Genomic DNA, 26,678 nt, shown 5'->3' with positions numbered 1-26,678 from the left:
TTTGGTACCAGGGATTGAATCCAGAGGCACTTAACCACTGAGCCACATTCCCAGACCCTTTTATTTTTTATCTTGAGATAGGGTATTGCTAAGTTGCTGAGGATGTCCTTGAACTTTGATCCTCCTGCCTCGGTCTCCCAAATTACTGGGATTACAGGTGTGGGCCACCATGTCCAACTTCCTGAGGGTTTTGAATAGAAGAACAATATGATCAGATTTGCTTTTTTTTACATAAATTAACATGTAAATAGAAGCATCAGAAGCTCATAAATATCACACAGTGTTAAGAAAGAGTGCAGCCTGGAATTAGCATTCACTGGGCATTAGAACCTGTGTTGGGGGTTGGGGACCAAAGAGTTCCAGGCAATTTCCCGGGGAGGGATTTGTGTAGTCTGAGAAGCAAAGACATTTAGCAAGTCAGTGTCCTTGCAGGAAGAAAAACCTTATTTATTGGAGTTTTTGTTAGATCTTGAGAGTACAATGAACAATAAAAAATCAATGTCCATCTTGGACCTGTCTCTGTCTTGCAGAAACAGTGGAGTACACACCTCCCTGAACCATGGCCCCCCAGACAGTCCCACTTTCCTCGGGGCACACAGCTATACAGGACCCTTTTGGTGTCTGTTGAGGCACCCAGACACAAAGCAAATGAAGGGAGAAGTTGAATAGATGCGACAGGGAAATCTGGGTGTGGTCTTTTTTCCCTTCTGATGAACACCACATATCCACCATACAGATATGATCAGTGTGGTTGACAGTTCATGAAATCTGACCACCTCAGCCAACATCAAAGGATTCATCAGCAGGTGCCAGGATCCCCAGACCCATAGGCCATCAGAGGACAGACAGATGATCCTCTTGCTCCTAGTCTTTAGGTTCATCTCTCCTTCCTTTTATTTTGGCTTCTCTACCCAGATCCTTCCTTCCTCCAGCCAGCTTGTCTCAGATGAAGATAAAGTCTAAGAGGCAATGCCAAAGCCCAGATGAAGTTCTCGACTCCATCTGAGTTTCCTCAAAACCCTCGAAGGCTATCCTGGATGCCCTCGCCTCTCTGGGGATACCTACTTATGTCATTTATCCAATGGGAAGATGGAGCACAGTAGAGATTGAACTTTATTTAAAGTTCTTTTTCTCATGTCACTTCCCAGCTTGAAACCTTTCAGTGACTCTCCTTTGCCTGCTACATAAAATCTAAGGTTTGGTCTTCCATAGTTTCCAGAGCCAGACTATGTTCCAATCTTTAACTTTCCATTCAGGAGCCATGTGACCTTAGGAAGGATCTTTGATCACTACACTTTATTTCCTCTTCTGGAAAATGAGAAAGACAGTACTGGCCTGTGTTGGACATGTCATATGTATTGCATCAGATTCTTGCTGGCACTCACCATCCACAAGCCCAGAGTTTCTGTCTCCTCTTACAAGACTTTGATGGAATGCTGCACCACAGGGCATGGGGTCCAGCATCCCATGTAGCCCCAACAACCTTGAAGTGTGGGGCATTTCATGCTCATGGGGTAAAATTTTGACTAATGGGAAAGGGGAGGCAGGAAAGATACATGCAGATCAATTCTGCTGTCTTCTCTCTTCTGTGAATTGCTACAAGGCATTGCTTCTCCCAAACAGTACAGCCAATGGGAGAAACCCAAGTAGTCAGTGCACACACCTGCTGAGCCTCCTCAAGGCTTGTCACGAAGCAGTGTCCAGCTTGGAATGCATTGTCTTGTGTTACCTCCCAGTCTTCCCTGCTCACTTCCAGTTTTCTATCCTAATGCCTTCAGTTTGCACCTCCAAAATAAAGCATCAATTTTTCAAAAAGAAATAATGAGTGCAGCCTGCAATCACCACATAACTGTACAAATATGGGCAGGAGTATTGGCAGGGTGGGTGCAGTGGGGGGTCTGGGGTCTGGCAAGGCATGCAGAGTTCATCTTTTTATTTTTAAGGGCTAATTGTATGTCTAACTTGATGCCAAGTTAGCATTCAGCTAAGCTGGTATGGAATCCCCATTTAAAACTCTCCTCCTCCTCCCAAAGCTTCAAAAGAAAATCAAGACTATCGTCACATATGGGTTGTGCTGGGGACCACCTACAGATGTGATTTGAGAGGCACTAACAGAACCCTGCTCCCTTTCAGTGTAATTTTTCTGTCCTTCACTAATGTCTAAAATTCTATCATCACAATTTTATTGGTCTGATTTTCCAATTGCCAAGTGTGCTAGCAAAGAGAAACTCACTGGATATATCCTGCTTTCCTGGGACTGAGCTAGTTTGATTGAACTCTCTGAGATAGTAGTTTGAAGTTTTTTGATCATGTAGGGGCTTGAAAGGTCCATGAGACTGAATAGACTATGGATGGACAGGTCAGAAGAGTCCAGTCTCCTTTATTGACTTTATCGTCTTATTTTGGGTTGACTCTGGGATCAGATGGTATGTATGGGGCAGATTTATGTATGAAAGCATATGGATTTATACAGTAAAACTATATGGATGGCATATATATGACTTTAAAATATGAGACACAATCAGAGTAAAGAACACAGGTCCTGGAATTAGACCAACCTGGGTTCAGATCACAAGATTTGAAACCCCAGGAAAGTTATGGGATACTTGGGAGGATTCAATGAGATGATCTGTTTAAAGTCTTAGCAGTCAGGCCATGCAGCTGGTATTTGATATATGTTACTGTTATTAAGATTATGTGTGTGTGCATTGCTATGGAAGCATGCGTGTGCATGTAAGTGCAGATATGGAATGTCAGGGAGATAGAGTATGTTTAAGAACAAGAGAAGGAAGGAGGGAGGATGTTCCAACCACTGCAGCAGAAGTTCTAGCACTGAGTGACCCTTTCTGGGTGTGCGGGCACTGCAGGAAAGCTCACAGAGGAGAGACCCAGATTTACTAAGTGAGAAACAGTAAGGAGAAAATAGGACCTCAAACAATAAGAGATGTCCTTATAGGCATAGAATCAAGAGTGGAAATTAATTGAAGGATACAGGAAAGCAGAATGGGATGGATTTTTTTTGGGGGGGCGGGGTACTGGGGATTGAACCCAGAGGTGCTTTATAACTAAGCTATATCCCCAGTCGTGGTTTTGTTTTTTGTTTTTTTAAGACAGGGTCTCACTAAGTTGCCTCAAACTTGCAATCCTCCTGCTTCAACTGCTGGGATTACAGGTGTGCACCACCACACTCGGCAGAATGGGATGTTTTCAAAACTCAAAAGGGAGTTTAAAAATGAGTTAAAAATTATGTCTGAAATTGACATTAAAATTAGGACTCAATGCTCAGAAGACAGATAATTTCATTTATACCTTCCCAAAGATCCCCCTTGTTTTGAGCTTTGTGTATGTTTGATTTTTCAGAAATGACACAGAAGAACTTTGAAAGACATGTAACCCACAATAGTGTTTTCAGGCCTCTTGGTCCCCTCTTAAGATTTTTCTCATGCCTCTCTATGTGTTTTCCAAATAATAAAGAATTATGAACTTATTTTGAAACAGAAAATGAATTTTTAAAAAGACAATCAGTTTCTAGTCCTAGTTTTGTCCCTAACTCACCAGACAAGTTCAAAGAATCTCTTAATCTCTCTGGGCACAGATGCCTCATCTGTAAGAGTCGATTGGTCAATTTTGGTTATTATATTTGGACTTGTTGCCATCCTAGATGACACTGAGCTCCCTTGAACCATCTCTTCTACTCTTAAAGTTATATCTTTCTATCACAGCAGTTAAGAACACAGACCACCTACTTCTGCAAGCTGTGACTCTGGGGATGAGTTATCCCTCTGTGCCTTGGTTTCCTCATCTGAACAGTGAAGGTAAAGATTTCAGTGTTGGGTTGTTAAGAGGGTTAAGCAGGTGAATACAAGTAAGGTATTTAGAACAGTGCTTGACACAAATAAGTCTATCCCTGTGTTAGGTAACATTATTATTATTTACTTACTCAATTGGATGCCTTTGTAACTTTGCATGAGATGGACTATTGACAAAGCAAAAAATGGAAGTATAAGACTTTATGAAGGGTTATGAAAAAACTACAGAAGGCAGAAGAACTGGGACAATTGCTTTTCCTTGGTTTAAAAAAAAATTCTTCTGTACTTTGATTTTTTCAAGTATGTGTATTGTACACATACTTTTTTTTTTTTTTTTTTTTTTTTTTTTTTTAAAGAGATTGAGTCAAAGGTTACTGAAGTCCCTCTCTAACTTCAGGGACTGAACATGGTTTTTAAGGAATAGTCTTTTCTAGATGGCTGGCTTATCCTTGTTATCATAGCTGCCATTAATGTTTGAACTTCTCAGGAAATCCTTCTAAAGGTTTATATAAACACGATCACCTTGGCATGTTTATAATTGAGTAAGTTTCGACTTCTTGGACTTTCTCTCCAGAAAATAGGGAAAATGGTAATACAAACTTTGTAAATAGTTGGCTTTCGGGGATGGCTTCTATTTTGCCTCTGATAATCTTTCCCCAGAAATTGACTCAGAGACATAAAAGAAAGATAAGCAGCTGAGTGTCGCTGGTAGGCAGCAGCCCGGCGGCGAAAGCGTTAACAGGGCCGGGTAAGGCGATCCCTTGAAGTGAGTAGGACTCTGAGTTGTTAAAGTTTTCAAAGCGGTGGCAGCCGCGCACTTGGGGAAGGGAAGCCAGCTGCAGCGCGCGCAGCCGAGCGGAGGACAGGCTGAGCTGAGCTGAACTCCGCGGAGGTTAGAGGCACAAGGTTAGTGGCCCCGCGCGACTCCCCGCCCGCCGTGCGCTGACATCTTTGGAGAGGAGTCCTAGGAAGGCGAGGCGCCATCTCCCATCCTCGCCCGTCGGTCAGCCCTGCTTACGCGGGGCCGCTCTCTTGCCAAGCCTCCGGGCTGCGGCGTTCGCCCAAGCCTTGGCTCGCTGAGGGACAGCTGTCTTCGTCCCAGGAGACTTTTCTAAACTGGAGACTTGGTTTCAGATATCCAAAAGGGAACTGTTTCTGAAACAAGGATTGTTTTCAGACCACACACACACCCTACCTGTACATGCTGCTTCGTCTTGGTTTTTACAGGTTGTGACCACAATCCAGAATTCCTATGTACTTCCGTTGAAACTGAGAACAATGGTCGAAGTAACTAAACAGGCTGCACGACTTTACCTTGTGGGAGGAAGATTGTCTCTGAGGCTAAGACAATCTGTCTCTGGGAGAGAGGGAGAGAGAGAGAGAGCGCTTTCAAGTACCCTACCTAGCCTGTACTTAAGGCAAAACAATTTTTGCACATGAGTTTGTAGTAGGAGTTTGTCTTGTATATTGCCGGAACAAAAGAGTGGAGGAAAACATATCGTGAAGAAAGTAATTCACCATGCATGGGTTTCATATAAAGTTACCTACTTAAACCTATATGCATGTGATGCAGATAGCACACAAACTTAAATTTAGGGAAAGAAGGAGGAGTGGATAGATGGTGCCACAGAAATTACATTCTGAGGGGGCTTTGATTTGAGAATTAAGACTTGACTGTCCCAGAGCTTTCACCAGGCAGGGGTAAAGGACCCTTCCAGCCCTGGCTGGTGGAGACGCATGGGTAGACCCTTGGGCAACTCAGTTTTCTCTGTGCAATCCTGTGCACACAGAGGCAGCGAGCAGTCAGTTTCTGTGCTGATGATTCTTGCAGCAGGCACCAGCGGAGTTTTATACCTGCTAGCACTGAATCAGAATGACTCATATGAAACTTGGGTTCCGGAACAGAGTACTTGCAAAGTGCCTTATGAGACACTGCCTCGATGTAGGTGGGATATACCTCTCGGAGCAGTCACATTTTTTTTCCTCCCTTCCTTTTTAAACAGGCAGGAATTCTGACGCTCTCCAAGAGACCCTGCTCTGCCGGCTTGGTTCAGCTGCCCCTGCGATGTGGACCCTGCTCCTCCAGGTCGGGGCTGGAGTTTTAAAATAAAATGGATGATTTGACGTTACTTGATCTTCTGGAGTGCCCTGTGTGTTTTGAAAAGCTCGACGTCACAGCCAAAGTCCTTCCTTGTCAGCACACCTTCTGCAAACCATGTCTACAGAGGATTTTCAAGGCCCACAAGGAGCTGAGGTGTCCAGAATGCAGGACCCTGGTGTTTTGCAGCATCGAGGCGCTGCCGGCCAACCTGCTGCTGGTGCGTCTTCTGGATGGCGTGCGCTCAGGACAGAGCTCCGGGAGAGGGGGCTCCTTCCGCAGGCTGGGCGTACTAACCTCACAGGACGGCAGAAAAAGCAGGACCAGCCCCAGAAGTCTGCAGGCCAGTCCTTTCCGGCCTGTGCCTAATATCAGAATACACATGGATGGGGTAAGAAAGATCTTACTTGTAAATATCATGTCCTCTTGGAGGTTGTGTGTGTGTATTCGGGAGCTAGGGATAGTGTTCTTTTAGTTACATTTAGAGTGCTACCAATGATTCCCTAGAGATAAATTTCCGTGAACAATTATCATGTTGCTGAGACATGGTAAAATCCTGAGCCTACCTAGTCCATCTGAGAATTCCTTAAAAAGTTTCCTACATTCTCCTTGCTTGTTTAGCGATATTAAGACAAGGAAACCCTTTTAGATTATATTTTTGGCCTTTCATTTCTGCTGCTCTGAGGCCAAACCTGTGTATGAGAAATGCCCAGAGGGTGAGAAAAAGAAAACAAACCCAACTGTTGGTTTTTGAGAGCTCTGAGAAGTTTCCAAATGTCAGATATTGTCTGAATTTTACCCCAATCTGTCTTCTCATTCCTAGTCATAAAGCTCTATTATGACAATGCTCATTCATAATCTGTTCGAAGCTTCAAGATACTTGACACCCAAGATCATTTGAGAGGGAAGTGTCTATGTGGGTGGACTCAAAGATTGGGCTGTGGAATTCAACAGATGTGTGTAGAAGTCCTGCAGATGTGTCTCACTTTACAAAATGAATAAAACACGCAAAAACTGCACATCAGGGGCTGCAAGAGAAAAACAACTGACCTGGTGAAACCACACAGGATAAAGTTTTTTTGTGTCTAGATAATGCAAATTCCTTTGCCCAGCCTTGCAAACACATCCTGAGGACTTTATCTGACCTGGTGGTGAGCCTTATTGTGCGATGCTATGTAAGGGCTCTTAAGAGAAGGACATGGTTCTTTTGAGTCCAGCAGGATATTTGCACTGTCACCCCTGGAGTCATTGTGCCAAAGTGGACACAGAAGGTTGTGGCTTAAATTGTTGGCATGCTTAGAAAATCAAAGCTGCATTCCTTGATGTCTTGCCTACAACAAGCTTTAATACTGGCAGCAGGGTCCCAAGACTACTCTGAAGAGTAGCAGTGTGTGGGAGGGTTTTGCACAGGACTTCCTCACACAGAAGAAGAGCTTATGCATTTCTGAAATTTTCCCTCCAAGAGCTAAGCCCTTCTTGAGTTCACTGTACCTTTAAACCACCCTTGTGGTAGGGGAGTATGAGAACATTCAAAAATGAGAACGGGGAGAAACTGGATTTTGGTGTGATTTCTTCACTGCAGACTTTATTGCTGTGTGTGTGTGTGTGTGTGTGTGTGTGTGTGTGTGTGTGTGTGAACACATTCCAGGAAAGGGCTTGGCACTCCTTTTTAAGTCTTCATTAGCCCTGGTCTAGTCATCAATCAGAATTCAGAGGCCTGCAAAAGCAGAGTGGGGGAGGGGAGCAAACTTTTCTCAAACATGCCTTGTTTATAGAGAAAAGGGCTCTATCTCTAGGTCTGCAAATCCCCCCTTGAATTCCAAAAGCCCAGCAACCTGCCCCTCCCCCTTCCTGCAAACTTCTGACTTGCCTTTTGGGAGTGTCCTTACTCACTAAGGACAAGTTGCCAGACTGGGAGGAATCAAGTAAGTCCCTTATCAGCTTCACATACTTTTATTCAGGTTTTCATCTTTTTCCGTATGACTGTGTTGCTCAGAAATGTTAGCAATGAGTAGATGCACGGCTCTCAGGATTCACAGGACCCTTCTGGCACGGGGGATTAAGAGAAGAGCTGATCATACATAAGAGAAAGTCATTAGGATACGAGACGTCCTTGGCACTCTTCTGCAGAGACTTGTAACCTCAGACTGAGGTGCCAGTGTCCTCCAAGCTGCTCTGGACCAAGGCCTGTCGTGAGGCTTAAACACAGAACCAAGCCTTGAGGGCTCCCGCTTGCCGGTAGGACCTGGTTAGGGAAGATGCTCTGTGAAGGGGCAGAGCTGGCAGCTCCCCCCACCCTGGTTTCCTTCATTCTCTGAGCTGCCCTTTCTTAAACTGCCCATCTTACCCCTTTCACCTCTCTCAGAAAGAACATGAACAAACCCATTCCTGAATGTAAACACAGTGGCATTCTGAAACCTATCTCTACTCACAGAAACATAACTATCTTTCCTGTAGGTGTGAAAGCAACCATGTATCCCTCAGTTAAGAGAACTGAAAATTTCCTGGATGCCACCCTCTGGTTCAAGTCACAGAGTGGACTTACAACCCTAGTCAAATTCTGCTGAGTTATTCACCCTCTCTGCCTCAGTTTACCCAACCTAGCCAACAGCTAGCAACACTTGCTTCCCACCTTCCTCCAGGATAGTGCAGAAATTATCTTTGCAACATACTGTATCACCTTAGAAAACATCTGCTAGGTAGATGCAAAGCATCATCATTAACATTAATTTAAACTTGCTGTATGACTTTGGGCAAGCCATTTAAGTTACTGGGTCTCAATTTAAAATTCTGTAAAATGGGAAAATGTATTATAAAAACAGAGAGCCACTGTGAAGCTTAACTAATTAGTGTTTGCAAAGCACTTTGAGAGCCTTAGATGAAAGGCATTTGGATGATCATTATCATAGTAAACATTATTATTGACTGTTTATTGTGCCCTGCCGTGCATGCAACATTCTACAACACACAGAAGGAGCTATAGCCCTTGCAGGAGAGTGTAACAGGTATTATTATTCAACTTGAGTCCATGATGAGTACAGGCCAGGATAATACTAAGTATAAAGTTCTCCCCAAAGAGGGCATAAATAACCTGTTGTCACAGGGTACCATTTGGTAAAATACCTCTTTCAGAAGATTCACTGATGAACTGGCACTCTGAAAAAGTTCATTTAACTTCCTGTCCATGAGCTTTTTAAACCCAAAGTCTGTTCTGCTCACCTAGGCTCATCTAAAAACAAGCTCATCAAGATCTTTTTCTTGGCTCAAGAGTCCTGATGCACCCTGTGCCAGCCAGAATACTAGGGTGGAACCAATAGTCACACCTCATGGTGCCAGCCCAAGAGAGAGAAAAAATTAGCCCATTGTGCCTACAGGACTAAATCCCTCCCAAGCTGATTGTGTAAAAAGAAAACTTGAGAAATGGCTGCAGGTTTTTACAGCATGCAATTATTTCAAACCAACAGATCAACAGGCAGTAGAGGACCCTCGTGCTGCTAATCCCACCAGTTCTTATTCCTCCCCATAACACAGTCAAGCCAGAAGAACTTTGCAAGCCTTCGAAAGGATTATGAGTTCCTGAATAGCTGATCGCTTTTCCTCTTCACGCTGTTACACTTGAATTGGGACAGGCAGTAAAGCAGAGAAGTTAAGAATTTATAGGCTTAAGTTTGAGAAATGTCAAAATTCAAATCCTGATTCTTCCCCTCAATAGTTGTGTGCTTTGGGTGTGTCACTTAAACTTCAGGGCCTCCAATTCTCCATCTGTAAATTGAAGATAATAGTAGTACCTACCTCAGAGGGTTGTTTGAAGAAGAAATGAGATGATTCATGTCCATTAGCTCTTAGTGCATCGATTTGCTCATATTAAGTACTCAATAAATGTTAGCTGTGATTGAGATGGGAGTTACTCAACACTTTCTACTCTACATTATAGTCCTTCTTTCACCCTTTATTAATCAAGTGCCACCCAAGATGATCCTTGGCACTCTGATTTCTGGTTTGTTTCGTTTGCCCCCACATGATTTATGGCCATAATTCAGATATGAGATTCTTCCCAGAATTCCCTGGCTTTGCAGCTTACTTCCAGAACCCTTCCGGAGCTGAGTGGATTCTAGGAGACAACTCTCTAACTCACTTACTTCCTCAAATAACCAGTTCAGAGGAAAACCATACAGACTAGTGCATTTCCTTAGTATCACCGATTCTTCATTAACTTTCTTTTATCTTCCTCTGCCTCTCACTTTATTTCCCAACACAAATGTTGCCACCCTGGGCTTTGCAGGGCTGGACATTCTCCCTACATTGTTAAGAATCGTGCCAATTACACACATTCCTGTCTTACTCACCCCATATCAGCGAGAACATACCTGCTGCCACCAGCACACAGACCAGGTGGATTTGTCCTAGAAACTCTTTCAGCTGGTGTTGCAAGCAACTGGGGAGAGAAAATGAGGTCAGAAAGCTCTTTAGCAAATTGAGTCTGGGTAGAAACCAGAAGGTGGTCCAACCCCTTTTCTGGGTCATAAATGAGTTCTGAGATAAAGCTGTAATACAGAGAGTAGTTTTTTGCTAAATTTGCAAGAGGATTAAAATCATCCCATGCCTCTGAAAACAGCAGGCAGGTACCACCTAGGATAGCAAGGATCAGAAGTGACAGGTGGAAGAAGACAGATAGATAGAAGCTGAGGTAAAAAGTCAGAAGACCCAGATGACTCTCCAGCTTCACACACACCTGCAAACATTTTTAAAAACCATATGGCCACAGTTGGCATTACTGCCAACCTCTCTCAGTGCACCACCTTCCTACTACTATTCCCTCCCTTTTATTGTTAAGCGTAAATGTTAAGTGAGAATTTATGGTCAAATGGAGATGAGTTTGTAATGGGATTCAACCATTTGTTAGCTGTGAGGCCTTAAGCAAGCCACTTAACTTCTCTGATCCTCAGTTTCCATATTTGTAAAATGAAGATAATAATCATACATATATATACATGTGTGTGTGTGTTTATTAAGTCAATTATGAAGTTAAAATGAGATAATGCATATAAAAAACTTAGTGTAAGTGCCTGGTACATAACAGAGGCTAAAAAATGTTATCAACAGTAAGTAAAATAATAATGAGAGGAGTCTGCTGCCATTGGCGTTTTTTGCACACAAACTCACACACACACACACACACATGCATACACATACACACACACTCACAAATTCAGGGATCCCCATTAAAAACAAATACATCAGCAGTTGCCTAGGGTTATGTGTTGGGGAAGGATCTGTTCACAGCAGCAGCATGAAGGAGTTTTATGGGTGATGAAACTGTGCTGCATCCCAACTATGGTCTAGGTAAATGAATCTGTATGTGCATTAAGAGTCATAGTAATAGACATCAAGAGGAAAAAAGTCAATTTTTCTATGACAATTTGAAAAATAATATTGGGAAAAGGAAAAAACTCTTGTGCGTTTCTTCTAGTCCCTGCCTGATTTTCTCCTTGCCTGCCCTCATTTCCTTTCACCTCCATGTGCATTGAGCCAGTGCAGTTTCTGGGAAGGAAGTTGCCACCATTTAGATGATCAGGGTAATTTTTGCAGGTGGGCTCCTCCCTGTTTTAGTAAGCCGAATATTCTATTGCCTACTTAGGTTTTCGTTGGTTAAAGGTGTCTGGCCAAACACAACAGCTCACTCCCCATGGAACAGCCTAAGCACCGAGGGAGGTGGGTGGGGCACGAGGTTTTCCTTACTCAACCTCAATTATCCACCATGTGCACTGGGGGCATGTCACCTGGGAGATTAGCCAGTGCATGGCTCTGTGTTGTTTTCCTTTCCTCTTAGGAAAGGTTGCCTGCCCACATAAAGAGATTTTGGAGAGAGGGAAAGTGCGGTTCAGCCCATGACTGGTGACGAGCACTGTCGACGACCCCATTCGAGGCGCCCTCACCTTGGCTTTGGTTACACAGCTCAAGTACAACTCTATTCCATTTCTTATCTCTTTCTTTCCCATTCTTTTTTTTTTTTTTATTAAAATATTTTTAGATGTTGCTAGACCGTTATTTTATTCTTTTACTTATAGGTGGTGCTAAGAATCAAACCCAGTGCTTCACACATGCTAGGCATGCGCTCTACCACTGAGCCACAACCCCCGCCCTCCCATTCTTTATATTTATGCTTATACCTCACACCAGCTGTTCATAGCGTGCATTCTGTAAATCCTTAGTGGGTGTTTCACAAAGTTCCATGGTCAAATAAATCAGAAATTAAAGCAACACTAAACATTTGTTTTTTCAAAATGTTGCAAGACTACAAGACTATTGTTGCAGGACTTTTTTTTTTTTTTAACTTTTAGCATGATTTTTCCAATGAGTTGGAAGTCTCTAAGCAAGAGATTATAAGAAAGAAATATACTTCAATGAGTTTGGCACCCCTCTCGCCTCATTTTTGTTGGTACTTTAGTAATAGTAATTGTCCATGGAATAAAATTTGGGAAATGCTGTCTCAGACTTAATATGCTCAGTGATAATGCAGAAGATATTTTTAGACAACTCTTAAACTCACTATCACCATATTCTGCTGTGTTTATTTAATTCCTACTAGTTTCTAGCTACAGATACAACAACAAACTACACAGCAAAGGAAAGATAGCACCTTCCCAGCGCTGACTATCCAACCCAGACTAGTTGATAAACCAGCTAGTCAGCACCAGAAGTATTGATATTGATTGTAAGATATTATCTATTATGAGTTGCATCATCTGTTTGGAATGGTTCTTAAGGGAAAAGGAAACACTACCATGCTAGATACCCACTCTAAGATACATCCACTTTTAGAAGTGTTGAGACATGAAAAAACAAATATGTCTTACTTACTGAAGAGTGAACATACTCCTCATTTCATGCATATAAAATTCTAGAAGAGACAAAACTATCAACTATAGTGATGGGGGTATAACGGACATGTGTTATGTGCTATCAAGTAGGTTTGCCATAAATTCATCAAACTGTACACTTAAAATGGGTGTATTTTTGTATATATAATGATAACCCAATAAATTCAATTAAAACAAAGAAGTCTTAGATTCTAGAAATTATGGTATGTGAGAATGTTAGGTGGTGAGGTGGCTCAGTTTGAGGGAAATGAAGCTTAGTCAGTTAAAAAAAAATTTTAAAAAAGACCTTCCTAAAAAATACACATCGTAAGTGTTGGGAAGGGTGTGGTGAAGGGACAGAAGGGCAGGGTCTATTCTGGACGTGTGGGTGCCAGGCGAGACAGGGCAGAGCAGGGTATGCTGAATTAGAATGAAAGTTAGAGACGATTGAGAAAGAAACAGATGGAGAGAAGACAGGGTGACTAGATATCTGCCTGCTTATCAGGGTGAGGAGATAACATGAGGAAGATACATGTCAGTCGCTCTCTGTAACAAAGTTTCTCCAACAGTTGTCGGGCCAAACTAGTTACATGCCATCTTGTAGCCTATCAGCTATATCTACAGCAACTTGGTGGATTAAATGCAGCCAAATGAGATATCTCTGCTCCAAGTGTGTGGCTGAGCTTCCCAGGTAACAGAGGCGACACCTCCATGTCACTAGCAGACAGAGCCATTCTCTTTTGTTGAAGTGATCAGGTCACCCGAAAACCCAAGGCATTCGCCGGAGAATCTAAAGCAAGAGACAGACACAAGCAATGAAGGTCAAGGCGGGCCCTTCACCACCAGCAGCTTTCTGCAGTTGGGGTCTGTGTCAATCCCCAGTGTCATACTGCTCCAAAACCCTGCTCAACAAATTTGTTCCTCAGTGCTTGCTATGTGCCAGGTGCTGTCTAGAAAGCTCACATCAGGGATGCTCCTGGGCTCAGACTCCAGAACTCAAATAGTAGCTGAGTTTATTTTAGATCTCCGTCATATCTTCAATCTTTTTCCAGGCACCAAGAGAACGGACAACTTGTCTTATCTTTCAATACTATGCTCGGTGCACCTAGCACATATTAGGAACCCCAAAATAGTTCCCAAATGGAGGAGTAAATAAATAAACACACCCGTGTCTGTGGTAGACTTTATGGAATCATGGAATAGCTTCTTGTGGTGCAGAAATGAGTCCTTCATGAATCAAGCCATTACAGAGCTACTTGGGGAATGAGCAACACCCTATGTTAGGCATAAAGTGTGTGGGAACTGAAATACTCTTGATGTGAATCACCTCATTACTGCCTTTTGGGGTGACAAACATCACTCTCTGGAAAACACAGTGGGTCAGATTCAAAAATCACTTAGCTCATGAATTGCTAACTGGACGAAGATAAGAAATACCACTCTGTATATGGCTGAACTCCTGCACTATACACCACAAATTCCATGTGCTACCTTGATCTTGGAACACTTCGTCATGAGATAACTGACACCTAGTAACAGGAAAATCAATGAAAGAAACAAAGAGGATTTACAAGATTTTGCCACTGAGTTATGAGCTGAACTGACCGGGTCCCCCTGTGAGGGGAAGGCAGCATTTTAGGTAGGAACACGAGATCTGTTCTTCTCATGCTGCCAAGACTTTATTATTTTTTCGGCAATTAAATTTTTATTGTGGTAAAATATACATAACATAAAATCTACCATTTTAGCCTTTTCTAAGTTACAGTTCAGTGGCCTGAAATACATTCATTGGTTGTGCAACCATCACCCTATCCACCTGCAGAACTTTTTCATCCTTCCAAATTGAAATTCTGTACCCATTAACCAGTAACTCTCCATTCTCTTCTTCCAGCATCTGGTATATATGTTGTTTCTGAATAAGGTGAATAGGTGTCTTAGTGTCATTTTAAAATATGTATTCCACTTTTCTGCTGCTTCTGATTAGACTTCCAAAGAAATCAGTAAGCAAGAAAGGCTCAGTATGTGTGTGCATTGACTGTGTGTTGCCAGGTAACTTACTTAGTGATGCTGTCATTGCTATAAAATGGAAACTGTGTCAAATATGGTGGCATATACCATAATCCCAGCTATCTGAGAGTCGGAGGCAAAAGGATTGCAAGTTCAAGGTCGGTCTGGGCAAATTAGCAAGAATGTCTCAAAATAAATTAAAATAAAGCGCTGGGGATGTAACTCAGTAGGGGTGTTTGCCTAGCATTTGCCAGGCCCTGGCTTCAATCCTTAGTCAATCTATCTCTCTCTCTCATACACACACACACACACACACACACACACACACACACACATACACACACACACACACACCAGCTCACACAGGGTTATTGGGAGGATTTAATAAGATGATATCTATAAAGTGCTCAGCACAAGACCTGGCACCAAGCAAGCTCCTAGTAAGGTTAACTATGGGCTTATACTCATCCAGGTAGGTGTGTCTTTTAAAGTGCTATCACATTTACCACATGTGACTACTATGTCCCTGTGCTCTAGGCAGGGGAATAATGATAATCACAGCATTATTTGAAGCATAAATTAATTCTTAAAGGAATTATCTTGCACAAGGCCTGCCGCATAAACTCAGTGATGATAAATGTAGGCATGATTATTAGTATTTTCCAGGTCTCATTCATTCACAAGATATGTACAGGATGCCTTTGGTGAATAAAACTTTTTGCTCAGGCTCCAGTAGAAAATAAAAGTAAGTGAAACATGATCCTGTTCTTAAAGAGCTCATTGCTTTTTGGGAAAGATGACCATATAAACTAATCATTGTGATGCAGTTAATAAATTTTAAAGGTGTTCACAGTGTGTTAAGACAGCACAGGAGAAGGACTGGTCCACTCCACCAATAGAGCAGATGTACAGAAGGACTTACTATGTGTCACTCTCTGGACTCCCATTTAACTCTAAGTGCATATCTTGAGGGGTGCCACTGGTATCTCTGCAGGTCAGAGGGCTGTGCTCAATCAGTGTCGATATTGATAAAATAGGAGAATATGATCCCAGATCAAATTTTAGTAGCCCTGTATTTGTGGGAGCATTCACTGAGGTTATTAAGTTTGCATTTGTTTTAAATGTACATGATCTGATTCCTAATCATTCAGGCATTAATTGAAACTCCTGATGCTGAGGACTGCAAACCTAAAAATACACTGAGAGACATGTACATTGAGTGGTGAGACAGAATTCATGGTCTCCATGCTACTGACTTTGGAAAATGTGCCTTTGGGGTGCCATTCATATGCACAGCATACAGGGTCAAAAGAAAGAGGCAGGAGAACTTGGATCATTTGTTGATACCTTTACCTGAAAGGCTAATAGGAAAACTTCAGTCTGGAGACAGGGGAAATAAAGCAAATAATCCTAGGGTACTTAAAACAGGCCACCCGAGATGAGGGCATTAGCTAAACTGCCAGTGTTAGAGAAGGCAAAAATAGGTGGTCTCCCTGATCAGGAAACTGCTCCATGTAGCTAACTTCAACCCATTTCCAGGTCTTGGGGTGGCCTCCATTCCTGTGGAAGTCAGATATCATTGTCTGTCTCAGGTCAGCCTTACGTTCCTCCCCAGGTTCCCGGGTGCCTGGTGTTACCCTCCAGTCTCTGCAGCACACATCAGGATGCACAGTACTGTCTGTTCACATCTCTTCCTCCTGGACTCTATGCTCCATGAATAAGGAGGAGTCCTCTCTACCTAGCACAATGCCTGAAATGCAACCAGCACCGAGTAATTAATTATTGAGTGTCTAATGTTTACTATATTGCAAGAAACTGCAACCAATTCACCAACCTTGAGGCTGAAGAGCTCCTCATGTCTTCCCCTGAGGCTAGAAGAAAAGAGATATGCCATCCATTTTGTCCCCAGGATCATTACCAGCCTCTGTCTTGCTGACAAGGTTGTTTTTGACTTAGGGCCAGGTGTGTTAGGAATGGCACGCTGGTGCTTGCAGGGGATTCAGAAGTAATTGGGAGGTGAAAAAGAAGTCAAACCAGAATGGAGTCAGCACCGACTGGCTGGCAGGTCCAAGGCTTCGGCGAGCAGGCCGCCCTGGGTTTTGCAGAATTAAGAATGATATTGCCGAACACATAAATGTATTTTAATTGGTTGCCAAGGCAATGTGAAAGAATCACCGGGCACAGAGCAGGAATAGAACTCTGCAGGGCTATGTTCAGGAAGAGTGTTTATCTAACTGCTGCCTGTGTATGAGAAAGGCAAGGTGACAATAAATCTTATTTGGAACTTTTGCTTAATAAACAGGAATGACAGAGAAATGGAGAGGCTTAAGAGAAAAATTTCCTTCCCCACTTTGGAGAAGCAAGAGAGGTAAACCCAGACTCCACATATCTCTGTGGAGTTGAAAATTCCCATGAATGAAAGAAACCCGAGTGGATTGGCTACATTCTTAAAGGAAGGAGGGATAGGGTGAGAGAAGAACGGAAAGGGACAGCAGTCTTCTCTTCCACTTGAGAGATTATAAAAAGGAAACTCTCTTTTAACAGGAAAAAAGAAGTCTGCTTTTCTCATCTCTTCCTTTTATTTCCCTTTGCATTAGGAAGGAAGAAATTGACAACTAACACATTTCTTTTTATTGCCTTGTTTTTGTTTTCTGGAGTCTTTGAAAGATGAGTATTTTTTCACAACCGTTAAACTTTGTGGTTGAGACATGTCCTGGCTTCCCTACGGTCCTGAAGAATCGAGCAGACCTAGTCTGGTGTAGTGCCTGTTCTGATTACTTGGGTGAGAAGGGAAGAACCAGGAAAAGAAGGAAGCCAGAAAGGAGGTGGGTGCAGTCGTTAAGCATCACCCGAATAACGACTGCTATCACATAGCACATACCCTGTGTCAGGCACTGTGAAAAATAAACACGTTTTCTTTTAATCCTCCCAACAATCCTTGGAGGTCTGTGGTATTTTCCCATTTTGCAGATGAGAAAACTGCTCAGAAGAGGCAGAGCCAGGACCTGGACCAGATCTGCCTGAATCCAAGGACTAGGCTCTGATCAGACCGGTCCAGGTTGATCATGAGCAGTATGGTGTTTTCTCGGAAACCTGTGGAGCCCTGCCCTGTCGGCCATTGCTGGCTGGTTCCTGTTGGCACCCACGTCACCATTCTGAAGTTGTTGATAAGCTTCAGAGCATGATTTCATCTCCGCAAACCCAGTCCTGTGTTAATGATACCTATGTCTTCATTAGGTACAGCTCGGTCAGAAAGTCAAGTATTTAAGATGTAAAAATGAATAGAGAGGGAGAAAAGAAAGGAGGGAAACTGAGAAAGAGAAAGAGGGTCACAAAGGGGGAAGGCAGAAAAGATGCAGGAGAGATCTAGATTTGGGAACAAAAACCAGGGTGGAAGGAGAACAGGAAAAGAAGTCAATCAGAAATCAAATGTGCAAGGGAGGAATATTTGGGGGAGATATTTTATTAGGAGCTATGACAAGCTCTGGTCCAGAAATGATCTGCTTTTCCTGAGATATAAACAGAACAAAATATTTATGTTCCATTTCTACGGAAACCTGTCATCTGGATAGGCAAAATGGTTCTTTTTAGGTGTGGAAGAGTCTGAAATCCTGTCTAACTAAAAACTAACATTGTGACATGAAGTGTATCTTAGTGCTTAATAAATCTTAGCAATTACTACAGTTACAGGAAAGTCATATTCTCTGAGTCTCAAGATTCCACCATTCCAAATGTAAAATTTGCCCTCTTCGTATTTTATAGAATATGCAAAGGATACATAAATATTTGCATTGTTTTTAAGAAAAAATGTAAATTAAAGGTTATCAGAACAAATTATTCCTACTTTTGAGCCGTTACAGTTTTCAAGGGCTGCAAAAACTTCTTTAATCCACAGAGGAATACCTTCTTAGAGATAAGAAACCTGAGGTTCAGGAGAAGTGGGTAGCTTGCCCAAAGCTACCCACGTGGGCTGGCACCAAGCCCATGTTCTTGACCACCACATTATGTAGGTTCATCCTGCAGCACAGTCTCTCTGCCTCACTTATGCAAAAAATATGCATAGTACAGATCTTTTTTACTAGTGAATTTTTTCTCAAGTTATGTAAATAGTTTAAATATCGGCACTCCAAAACTTCATGGAACCAACCACACATGCAAGTCTTCCAATTCCTTTGTATTCTAGCATCTCATGTCTGAAAGATTTTGAATGTCCTTGAAGTCAGCCAATCACCTGTCCCATGCCTGAATTTAACTTCCCAGAGACCCATACAATGGTGCATTTATATCTCCAGGATCTGGATACACTCTGTTCCCTCTACCTCTGAATAGCAATATTAGAAAACTCTTCCTGAAACAGAGCCACGTAAAACACATCTACCCTGTCTTTGATGGGAATTTATAGTTTTTTAAAGGCAACTCAAGATGGTTGCATCTTGTTTTAGTATCTTAATTTCGATCTTATTTTCTCAAGGCTGAAGTATTTCACTAACTTCACTAAATAAGCTAGTTTTAAGAATTCTTAACTCAAGGAGCAAGACAGTGGAATAGTTAAAAACAGGTACCCTAAAGTCATAATAGCTGGTTTCAGATCCTGAGTTCCACCCCTTGTTAACCATGTACTTTGGGTAAATCAGTTTATCTCCTTGAGCCTCAATAGCATATAACCTACCACATACATTGTTTCTGAGGATTAACTGACCTACTTCAGGACTGATCCATAAATGCATTATCACATGTTAATGATTTTGTTATTATTTAGTAGTATTATTACCACTCTCTGCATAGGTATCCATCTTATTCCATTGAGAGCACCTAGTCCAAGGTCAGGTTGCTTTCTGTTTAAAAACCACTCACAAATAAGCATAATAGAATTCTGTCCCCTAAAACATCTGAAATATCTCCATGCTGGAATTTCAGATCTCCCCAGAAAGAATTGCCACACTCCTAAGAAAATCTCTCCTGGGATCCTTTCCCTGTAAAGAGCCTCTAGCCATAAGAAACCTTGCTAAAACAACACCTCACAAGGAATGTTACTCTTGAAAGCATTATAGGAAAAAATATCTTTTCTTCTTTATGTTCTAGAGAGTACACTTTATATTCTGTTTGTGCATACAGGCTACCAGTATAAATGAAAGTCAGTGAAAGGAAGAAATGCTGCATTTCAAGGTTAATAACCACTGCCATTCACTCATTACACAAATCTATGTTCAGTGCTCACTATGCACCAGACACTAACCTAGACACTAGGATACAACCATAAACAAGGCAGACACATAACTCTACTGAGATAAACAAAAAATACAAAAACATCCGTGGCCTTAGTTGAGTTCCTCCAGAAGCAGACTCTGAGAGGAGAATTGAGCACACATAGATTATTTGGGAAGTGTAAGGACACTGGCAGGGCATTGGGGACAACATATAGGGAAGAAAGGGTGTTCAGTAAAGGTGTGTTATGAAGCCAACTACCATAGTGGGACTGGAACTGAGGTTAATTGTCTGTTGAATAAACTATACAAGAGGATGACATGGAGGGCAAAGGGAAGATCTCTGATCAGGGTGGTCAAAGAAGTCTTTTAGGGAAGCATTTATGCTGATGCCTAAGGATGAGCAGAATTGGCCTTGAGAAGAAGAACAGAGAATTGAGATCCAGTGAAAACTTCTTGAACCTCTTTTCTGAGGGTGGTTTCCAGAGGGTTCCAGTCCAGAAACTAGGGGAAGACCCATATGGCTGAGGGATTATAAGCAGTGAAGTTAATAGCTGCAGAGGAGGGACCAAGAATCCATGGTAACAAGATGGAGTTAGATTCTAGGTGCAACAAGAAAGACTAAAGCATGGAATAACCTCACTTGATTTTCAGTTCAAAATATCTTTTGGCTCCTGTGTAGAAAATGAATTTGGGGAGAGCAAGAATGGAAGTAGAAGATGAATTCTGGTCTTCTGGATGGGTTGGCCTGGACTAAGATAGTAGCAGTGATGAAGAGGAGTAGATGGATTTAACAGTAAATTTAGAAATAGAAACAGCAGGATTCCCTGCAAGTTGAACTCTTTACATATCACTGATCTTACAGAAAACTCAATATGCTAAGCAGTTCCATTTAACTCTCAAAGCCTTTTTGTGAGGCACGTACTCCAAAAGACAGGGCTCAGAAAGATCAACATGCTCTAGGTCACACAGAGAGAGGAAGAGGAGCTGAATTTGGACAAAGCTGATGTTCAAAGGCACCATACTGTAGTATTAAAACTTAGCAAGGTGGGAATCCACCTAACATCTCCTTCTCTGTGCCCCTCACCATTCACTTCATTGGTGTTCTTCTATACATTGAATGTCATCAGGCAGAGGGAAAACCACAGGCGTTAATATCAAAAATCTGTGTTTGAATCCAGCTTCCGCTTACTGGCTGTCCACTAGAGCTTCCAGAGCTTCAATTTCCTCCTTACTAAGTCATATCATCTACTTACCATGGAGTGGAAACCCTATAAGGCTGAATCACTAGGATATTCCAGTTGACCCAGCCCACTTGTCTGGCCACCTCCAGCTGGGAGCAGAATTTAAGTGCAATCAGGCCTCACATCCTAGGGGAGCTTTGACTCAAAGATCTAGGACAGATTTCTTTCCAACGAGAAGCAAATTCTTCCCATGACACTGCCTAAGGCTTGGCAGAGTCTGGACTGGGTACTACAACAAAGGAAGTCCTAAATCAAACTCATTGCAAACTTTCTTTGAAAATGCCACCTGATAAGGAATCATAAAACACAGGTGCTGAGAACTGAAAAACATTATTAAAAAAAAATCTGGTCCAATGTCTCATTGTACAAATGTGGAATATAAGGCTCAACAAGAAGAATGGACTTGCCAAGGTCATATAGTTGCCAATGAACATAAGCAAGGACCAAACTCCAGGTTTCCTGACTCTCAGTTCAAGCATTTTGTATTTTACCAAACTTCCTTGCCTTTTGCCCAGGCCATTGTAATTAGTTTGCCAGGCTTGAGGCAGAGAACTCAAGGTCAGATTGTGGCCTATAGAATCCCATTTGAACATGAACATACCCAGATTATGTGTGGTGTTTTGCAACAGGGCCTGCTCAGGACTCTTTAGACCTCGGTGCTTCAGCTGCAATTTGGCCTGAAAGGCAAATAAATGTTTACATGATCTTACAATTTATGCCAATTTTGAGCCTCAAAAGGCAGTTTCCCAGGACTCCAGAAAAAGGACAAAGGATAGGTTATACAGAGGGGCAGATTAAAACTAAGGCAGAATGATAATATCTAAAAATGTAACATAAATGGTATGAAAAAGATGAGTATGGAATTGTTAGCAAGAGTCTCTATACTTGCCGGGTATTGGTATCTTCAAAACCTTCTGCAAACATTTGCCTAATTTGACCAACTATTCTGGTTTTGTTTTCTAACATTTTAATAGGTTCCAGAGAATATAAAAAAGATTACTGGGTCAAAGGGGATGAACTTTTTTGAGGCTCCTGAAACATAATATTAATGGACTTTCATTTGTGTTTGCCAGAACTCTTGTAGTTGCAAGTGACAGAAACCACCTCAAACTAGCTCAAACAAAAGTGAGAAATCTGTTAAGTCATAGAGTGTAAAGTTCAGATTTAAAGCCTGTCTCAGGGTCTCTGAGGACTCAGAGAGTTCTGGCTCTCTTCTGCCCTGACTCTTCTTTATATATTGGCCCCACTCTCTCCATTTGCAAATTGCATTCTCTATGACCTGGACTGAAAAAGGTGAATCCTCTGGGGCAGGGGGGGAATTGTTCTTAGCAAATAAAATCCAATGGTGGGAATGAGGGGATTTAAGCAAAGGCATGATTAACAGAAAGGGTATTAGGCAGTGACAGCACTTCTGGGAAAGCTAGGAAGCCTGACCAGAGGCCACCTTACCAGAAACAATGCCCCACAACACCAGCTTCCAAATCCAACCTCGCTGGCACTGCACACAATGTCTCCCTTGGCTCTCCCTGTATATATTGCTGCATTTGGAAATCAACCCACTATATCCTTCACACAGAGGAGTCTTCAGCAGTCCTTTCTGTGGGTCACTAACTCCCAATTTGAAGTTCAAGCAGGTACATCAAATGGACAAAGCCTAGATTCCTAACTGAAGCAAAGCTGACTAAGGTAGCATTTTCAACTTTTCAACCCTGAGGCAGAGTCTACCACCCACAAAAACACATAAGGTGAGTGAATTTGCACAACAGAAAGGGGGTCCCAATGCAGGGCATTCAGACTCATAAATAGATGCTACAAGAAACATGGCAACAGATAGCTCAGACGTACATAATTCCAGGAGAAAGGAAAATCTCTTTTGACATCTAGTTCAAAGACTAGCAATTAGTTAATATCTGTTGGACTGGAATGATCCAGAATCTTAACAAATAAGGCATGATTCTAAGTCCTAACATCCCTTTGTGTCTGATACTGACAAAACTAAGATGCAATTAAAATCCTATGTCCCTCTAGTTACCTTATGTCTAAAATATGTGTTCCCTGAACTTTTGTTTAAAGATAGGAAGCTGACCTACTTCACTTGTACTTAATTTTTATTTCTGATTTCTTTTTTGTGAGAGGAAAAAAGGGGAAAAAATATTTCTGACAGTGGGTTTTCAAGATGGCGGCCTAGAGGGTGGCTGCATTACGTGTTGCTCCAGAACTCAGGATTCAAGAGAGGAGATATTGAGACGCTTGGGACCAACTCAAAGTAGCCGGGTGACTCTCACCCCCTGGGGGGGCATCCCGGATGGGACGGGGGTCCCGGAACGCAGGAAACTTTGTGAAGTAGAACTGCCGGCGAGACGCCCCTCCCCCCGCTGGAGCGCCATAGAGGAGGCCGCTCGGCACAGCGCTGGGACTCGGAGCAGCCACTGGGGCTCCGGCGGCTGCCCGGGGGAGGAGTGGCGGGGAGAACTGTGTGGACTCAGGACACCGAGGCCTGCCCTGAGGAGGAGGAGAGGAGCGTGGCCACTTGGATTCGGAGAGACTGCACCAGAGCTGCAGGCGGTTGCCAGAGGAGAAGCCGCGCGGCGAGCTGTTTGGAATCAGAACGACGCTTCTGAACCCCGGGGCCTGCCCTGAGGACGAGGAGGAAGAGGAGCAGCCGCTTGGATTCGGGTGACTATACGGGAACTACAGGCGGTTGCCAGAGAAGGGGCTGCGTGGCGAGCTGTTTGGATCCTGACCACTTCTGAACCCCGGGGCCTGCCCGGAGGAGTAGGAGAAGGAAGAGAAGGAGCGCGGCGGGTCCTTTGGACTCCAGTGACTGCATTAGCGCTCCAGGCGGCTGCTCAGAGGAGAAGGCGAGTGGTGAGTTGTTTGGTCTTAAAGTGACAGCTCCTGAACACAGGGGGGCTGCCTGGAGGAGAAGCGTGGTGGGACGCTTGGTCTTGAGGGACCACACCAGAGCTCCGGGCGGTTGCCCAGAGGACCCGTGCAGCGGGTCACGTGGATTCAGAGCCACTCAGAGGGACTGCTCCTGAACACCCGGGGGGTTATCTGGAGAAGGAGGAGGAACGGGCAGGGTCACTTCAACTCGGAGTGATTGATTGCCCCGGGCTACGGGTGGTTGGTGGGAGGAGGAGGCACGAAGTGAGTTTCTTGGACTCCTAGTGACCGCACCGGCATACTGGGCGGCTGTCTGGAGGAAGAGGCCTGTGGCGGGTCTCTGGGGCTCAGAGCGATTGTTCGGGGCCACAGGTGGCTGCTCAGAGGAGGGGCCACGCAGCCAGGCGATTAGGTGCAGAACAGGATCCCAGGATCTAGGAGGCTTCTGGGTGGAAGAGCCGCACAGAGACAGGCTTAGGGCGGAGCGAAGGTTCCAGGCCTATGGGCAAATTCTCTGAGGAGGGGCAGCCTAAGGAGATTCATCTGCGAAGGGTGAGGCTCCCAGGCCCAGGAGGTAGGGCCAGGCCCCTGGAAACTTTGCAGAGGAAGGCAGCCCAGCCCAGGCAGTAGCTGTAAATTGAGGGGAACCTCTAGGAGGAAACTGACCAGCGAGACCTCCCCACCGGGTGAGTCTTCCCTGCTGGGTGAGGTTTCCCACAAGGACGGTAAAACCAGAGACTCAGGCCCAAACAGGCCTTGCCTCAGCCCACAGCCTAGGTCCCCTTTGGATGACCATTGGTCAACAAGTGGAGGCACCTCTGCCCACTAGCAGGGAATATACCCCACCTGAAGGCCACCACTCCTAGAGAGGCAGCTTCCTTGTGGAGCACCGCATTATCAACCTCCTCCAAGACTTCAGCCTACTGAAGGCTAAGAGGGGATATATATAGAAATCTTCAGGGTCATTGTAAATCAACAGAGGAAATCTGCAATATCTCAGCGGTCCACTGATATCTGAACAACATGAGAAAACAAGGAAAGAAAATGCTGCAAACAAATCTAGATGTTACATCAATAAAACCCAATGACAGCATGGCAGAAGAAATGATAGAAAAGGAGTTCAGAATGTACATAATTAAAATGATCAGAGAAGCAAACGAGGAGATGAAAGAGCAAATGCAAGCATTGAATGATGAGATGAAAGAGCAAATGCAAGCATTGATTGATCGCACCAATCGACAGTTAAAAGAGCAAATACAGGAAGCAAAAGATCATTTCAATAAAGAGTTAGACATATTGAAAAAAAAACCAAACAGAAATCCTTGACATGAAGGAAACAATAAACCAAATTAAGAACTCTATAGAAAGCATATCCAATAGGATAGAACACCTGGAAGACAGAACCTCAGACATTGAAGACAAAATATTTAACCTTGAAAACAAAGCTGAACAAACAGAGAAGATGGTAAGAAATCATGAACAGAATCTACAAGAACTATGGGATATCATGAAAAGGCCAAATTTAAGAATTATTGGGATTGAGGAAGGCCTAGAGAAACAAGCCAAAGGAATGAACAACCTATTCAATGAAATAATATCAGAAAATTTCCCAAATCTGAAGAATGAAATGGAAAATCAAGTTCAAGAGGCTTACAGGACTCCAAATACACAAAATTACAACAGACCCACACCAAGGCACATTATAATGAAAATACCTAACATACAAAATAAAGACAGAATTTTAAAGGCTGTGAGAGAAAAGAACCAAATTACATTCAGGGGGAAACCAATACGCATATCAGCAGATTTTTCAATCCAGACCCTAAAAGCTAGAAGGGCCTGGAACAACATTTTTCAAGCCCTGAAAGAAAATGGATGCCAACCAAGAATCTTATACCCAGCAAAACTTACCTTCAAATTTGACGATGAAATAAAATCCTTCCATGATAAACAAAAGCTAAAAGAATTTACAAAAAGAAAGCCAGCATTACAGAACATTCTCAACAAAATATTCCATGAGGAAGAGATGAAAAACAAAGAAGCAAATCAGCAAAGGGAGGAATTATCCTAAAGGAATTGTCAAATAAAGGAGGAAACAAGTTGTGTCAAACAAATAAATAAACAAAATTTTAAAAATGAACCAAATGACCGGGAAACCAAATCATTTCTCTATAATAACCCTGAACGTTAATGGCCTGAATTCATCAATCAAAAGACATAGACTGGCAGACTGGATTAAAAAGAAAGATCCAACAATATGTTGCCTGCAAGAGACTCACCTCATAGAAAAAGATACCCATAGATTAAAGGTGAAAGGATGGGGAAAAACATACCATGCACATGGACTCAGCAAAAAAGCTGGAGTATCCATCCTCATTTCCGATAATGTGGACTTCAAGCCAAGTTAGTCAGAAGGGATAAAGAAGGTCATTTCATACTGCTTAAGGGAAGCATAAATCAGCAAGATATAACAATCATAAACTCTATGCCCCAAACAGTGGCTCATCTATGTATGTCAAACAAATCCTTCTTCCAATTTCAGAAACCAAATAGACCACAACACAATAATA

At 42.9% G+C, this 26,678-nt stretch overlaps 1 protein-coding gene across 2 annotated transcripts in view; it reads left to right on the top strand.

Moving 5' to 3' along the window:
• The first annotated feature begins 4,566 nt into the window (after positions 1-4,566).
• Positions 4,567-26,678, top strand: part of SH3RF2 (SH3 domain containing ring finger 2) — a 115,146-nt gene continuing 93,034 nt past the window's right edge. For both annotated transcript variants that reach the window (XM_079145472.1, XM_079145471.1), the window contains exons 1-2: positions 4,567-4,715; positions 5,813-6,298. In XM_079145472.1, coding sequence (XP_079001598.1) covers positions 5,921-6,298 — 378 coding nt within the window. In that variant the 5' untranslated portion in view covers positions 4,567-4,715; positions 5,813-5,920. The remainder of the gene's footprint in view (positions 4,716-5,812; positions 6,299-26,678) is intronic.

The sequence above is a fragment of the Sciurus vulgaris genome, assembly GCF_902686455.1.
Source record: "Sciurus vulgaris genome assembly, chromosome: 6".
Classification (NCBI taxonomy): domain Eukaryota; kingdom Metazoa; phylum Chordata; class Mammalia; order Rodentia; family Sciuridae; genus Sciurus; species Sciurus vulgaris.
This window is presented reverse-complemented; position numbering and strand designations above follow the sequence as displayed.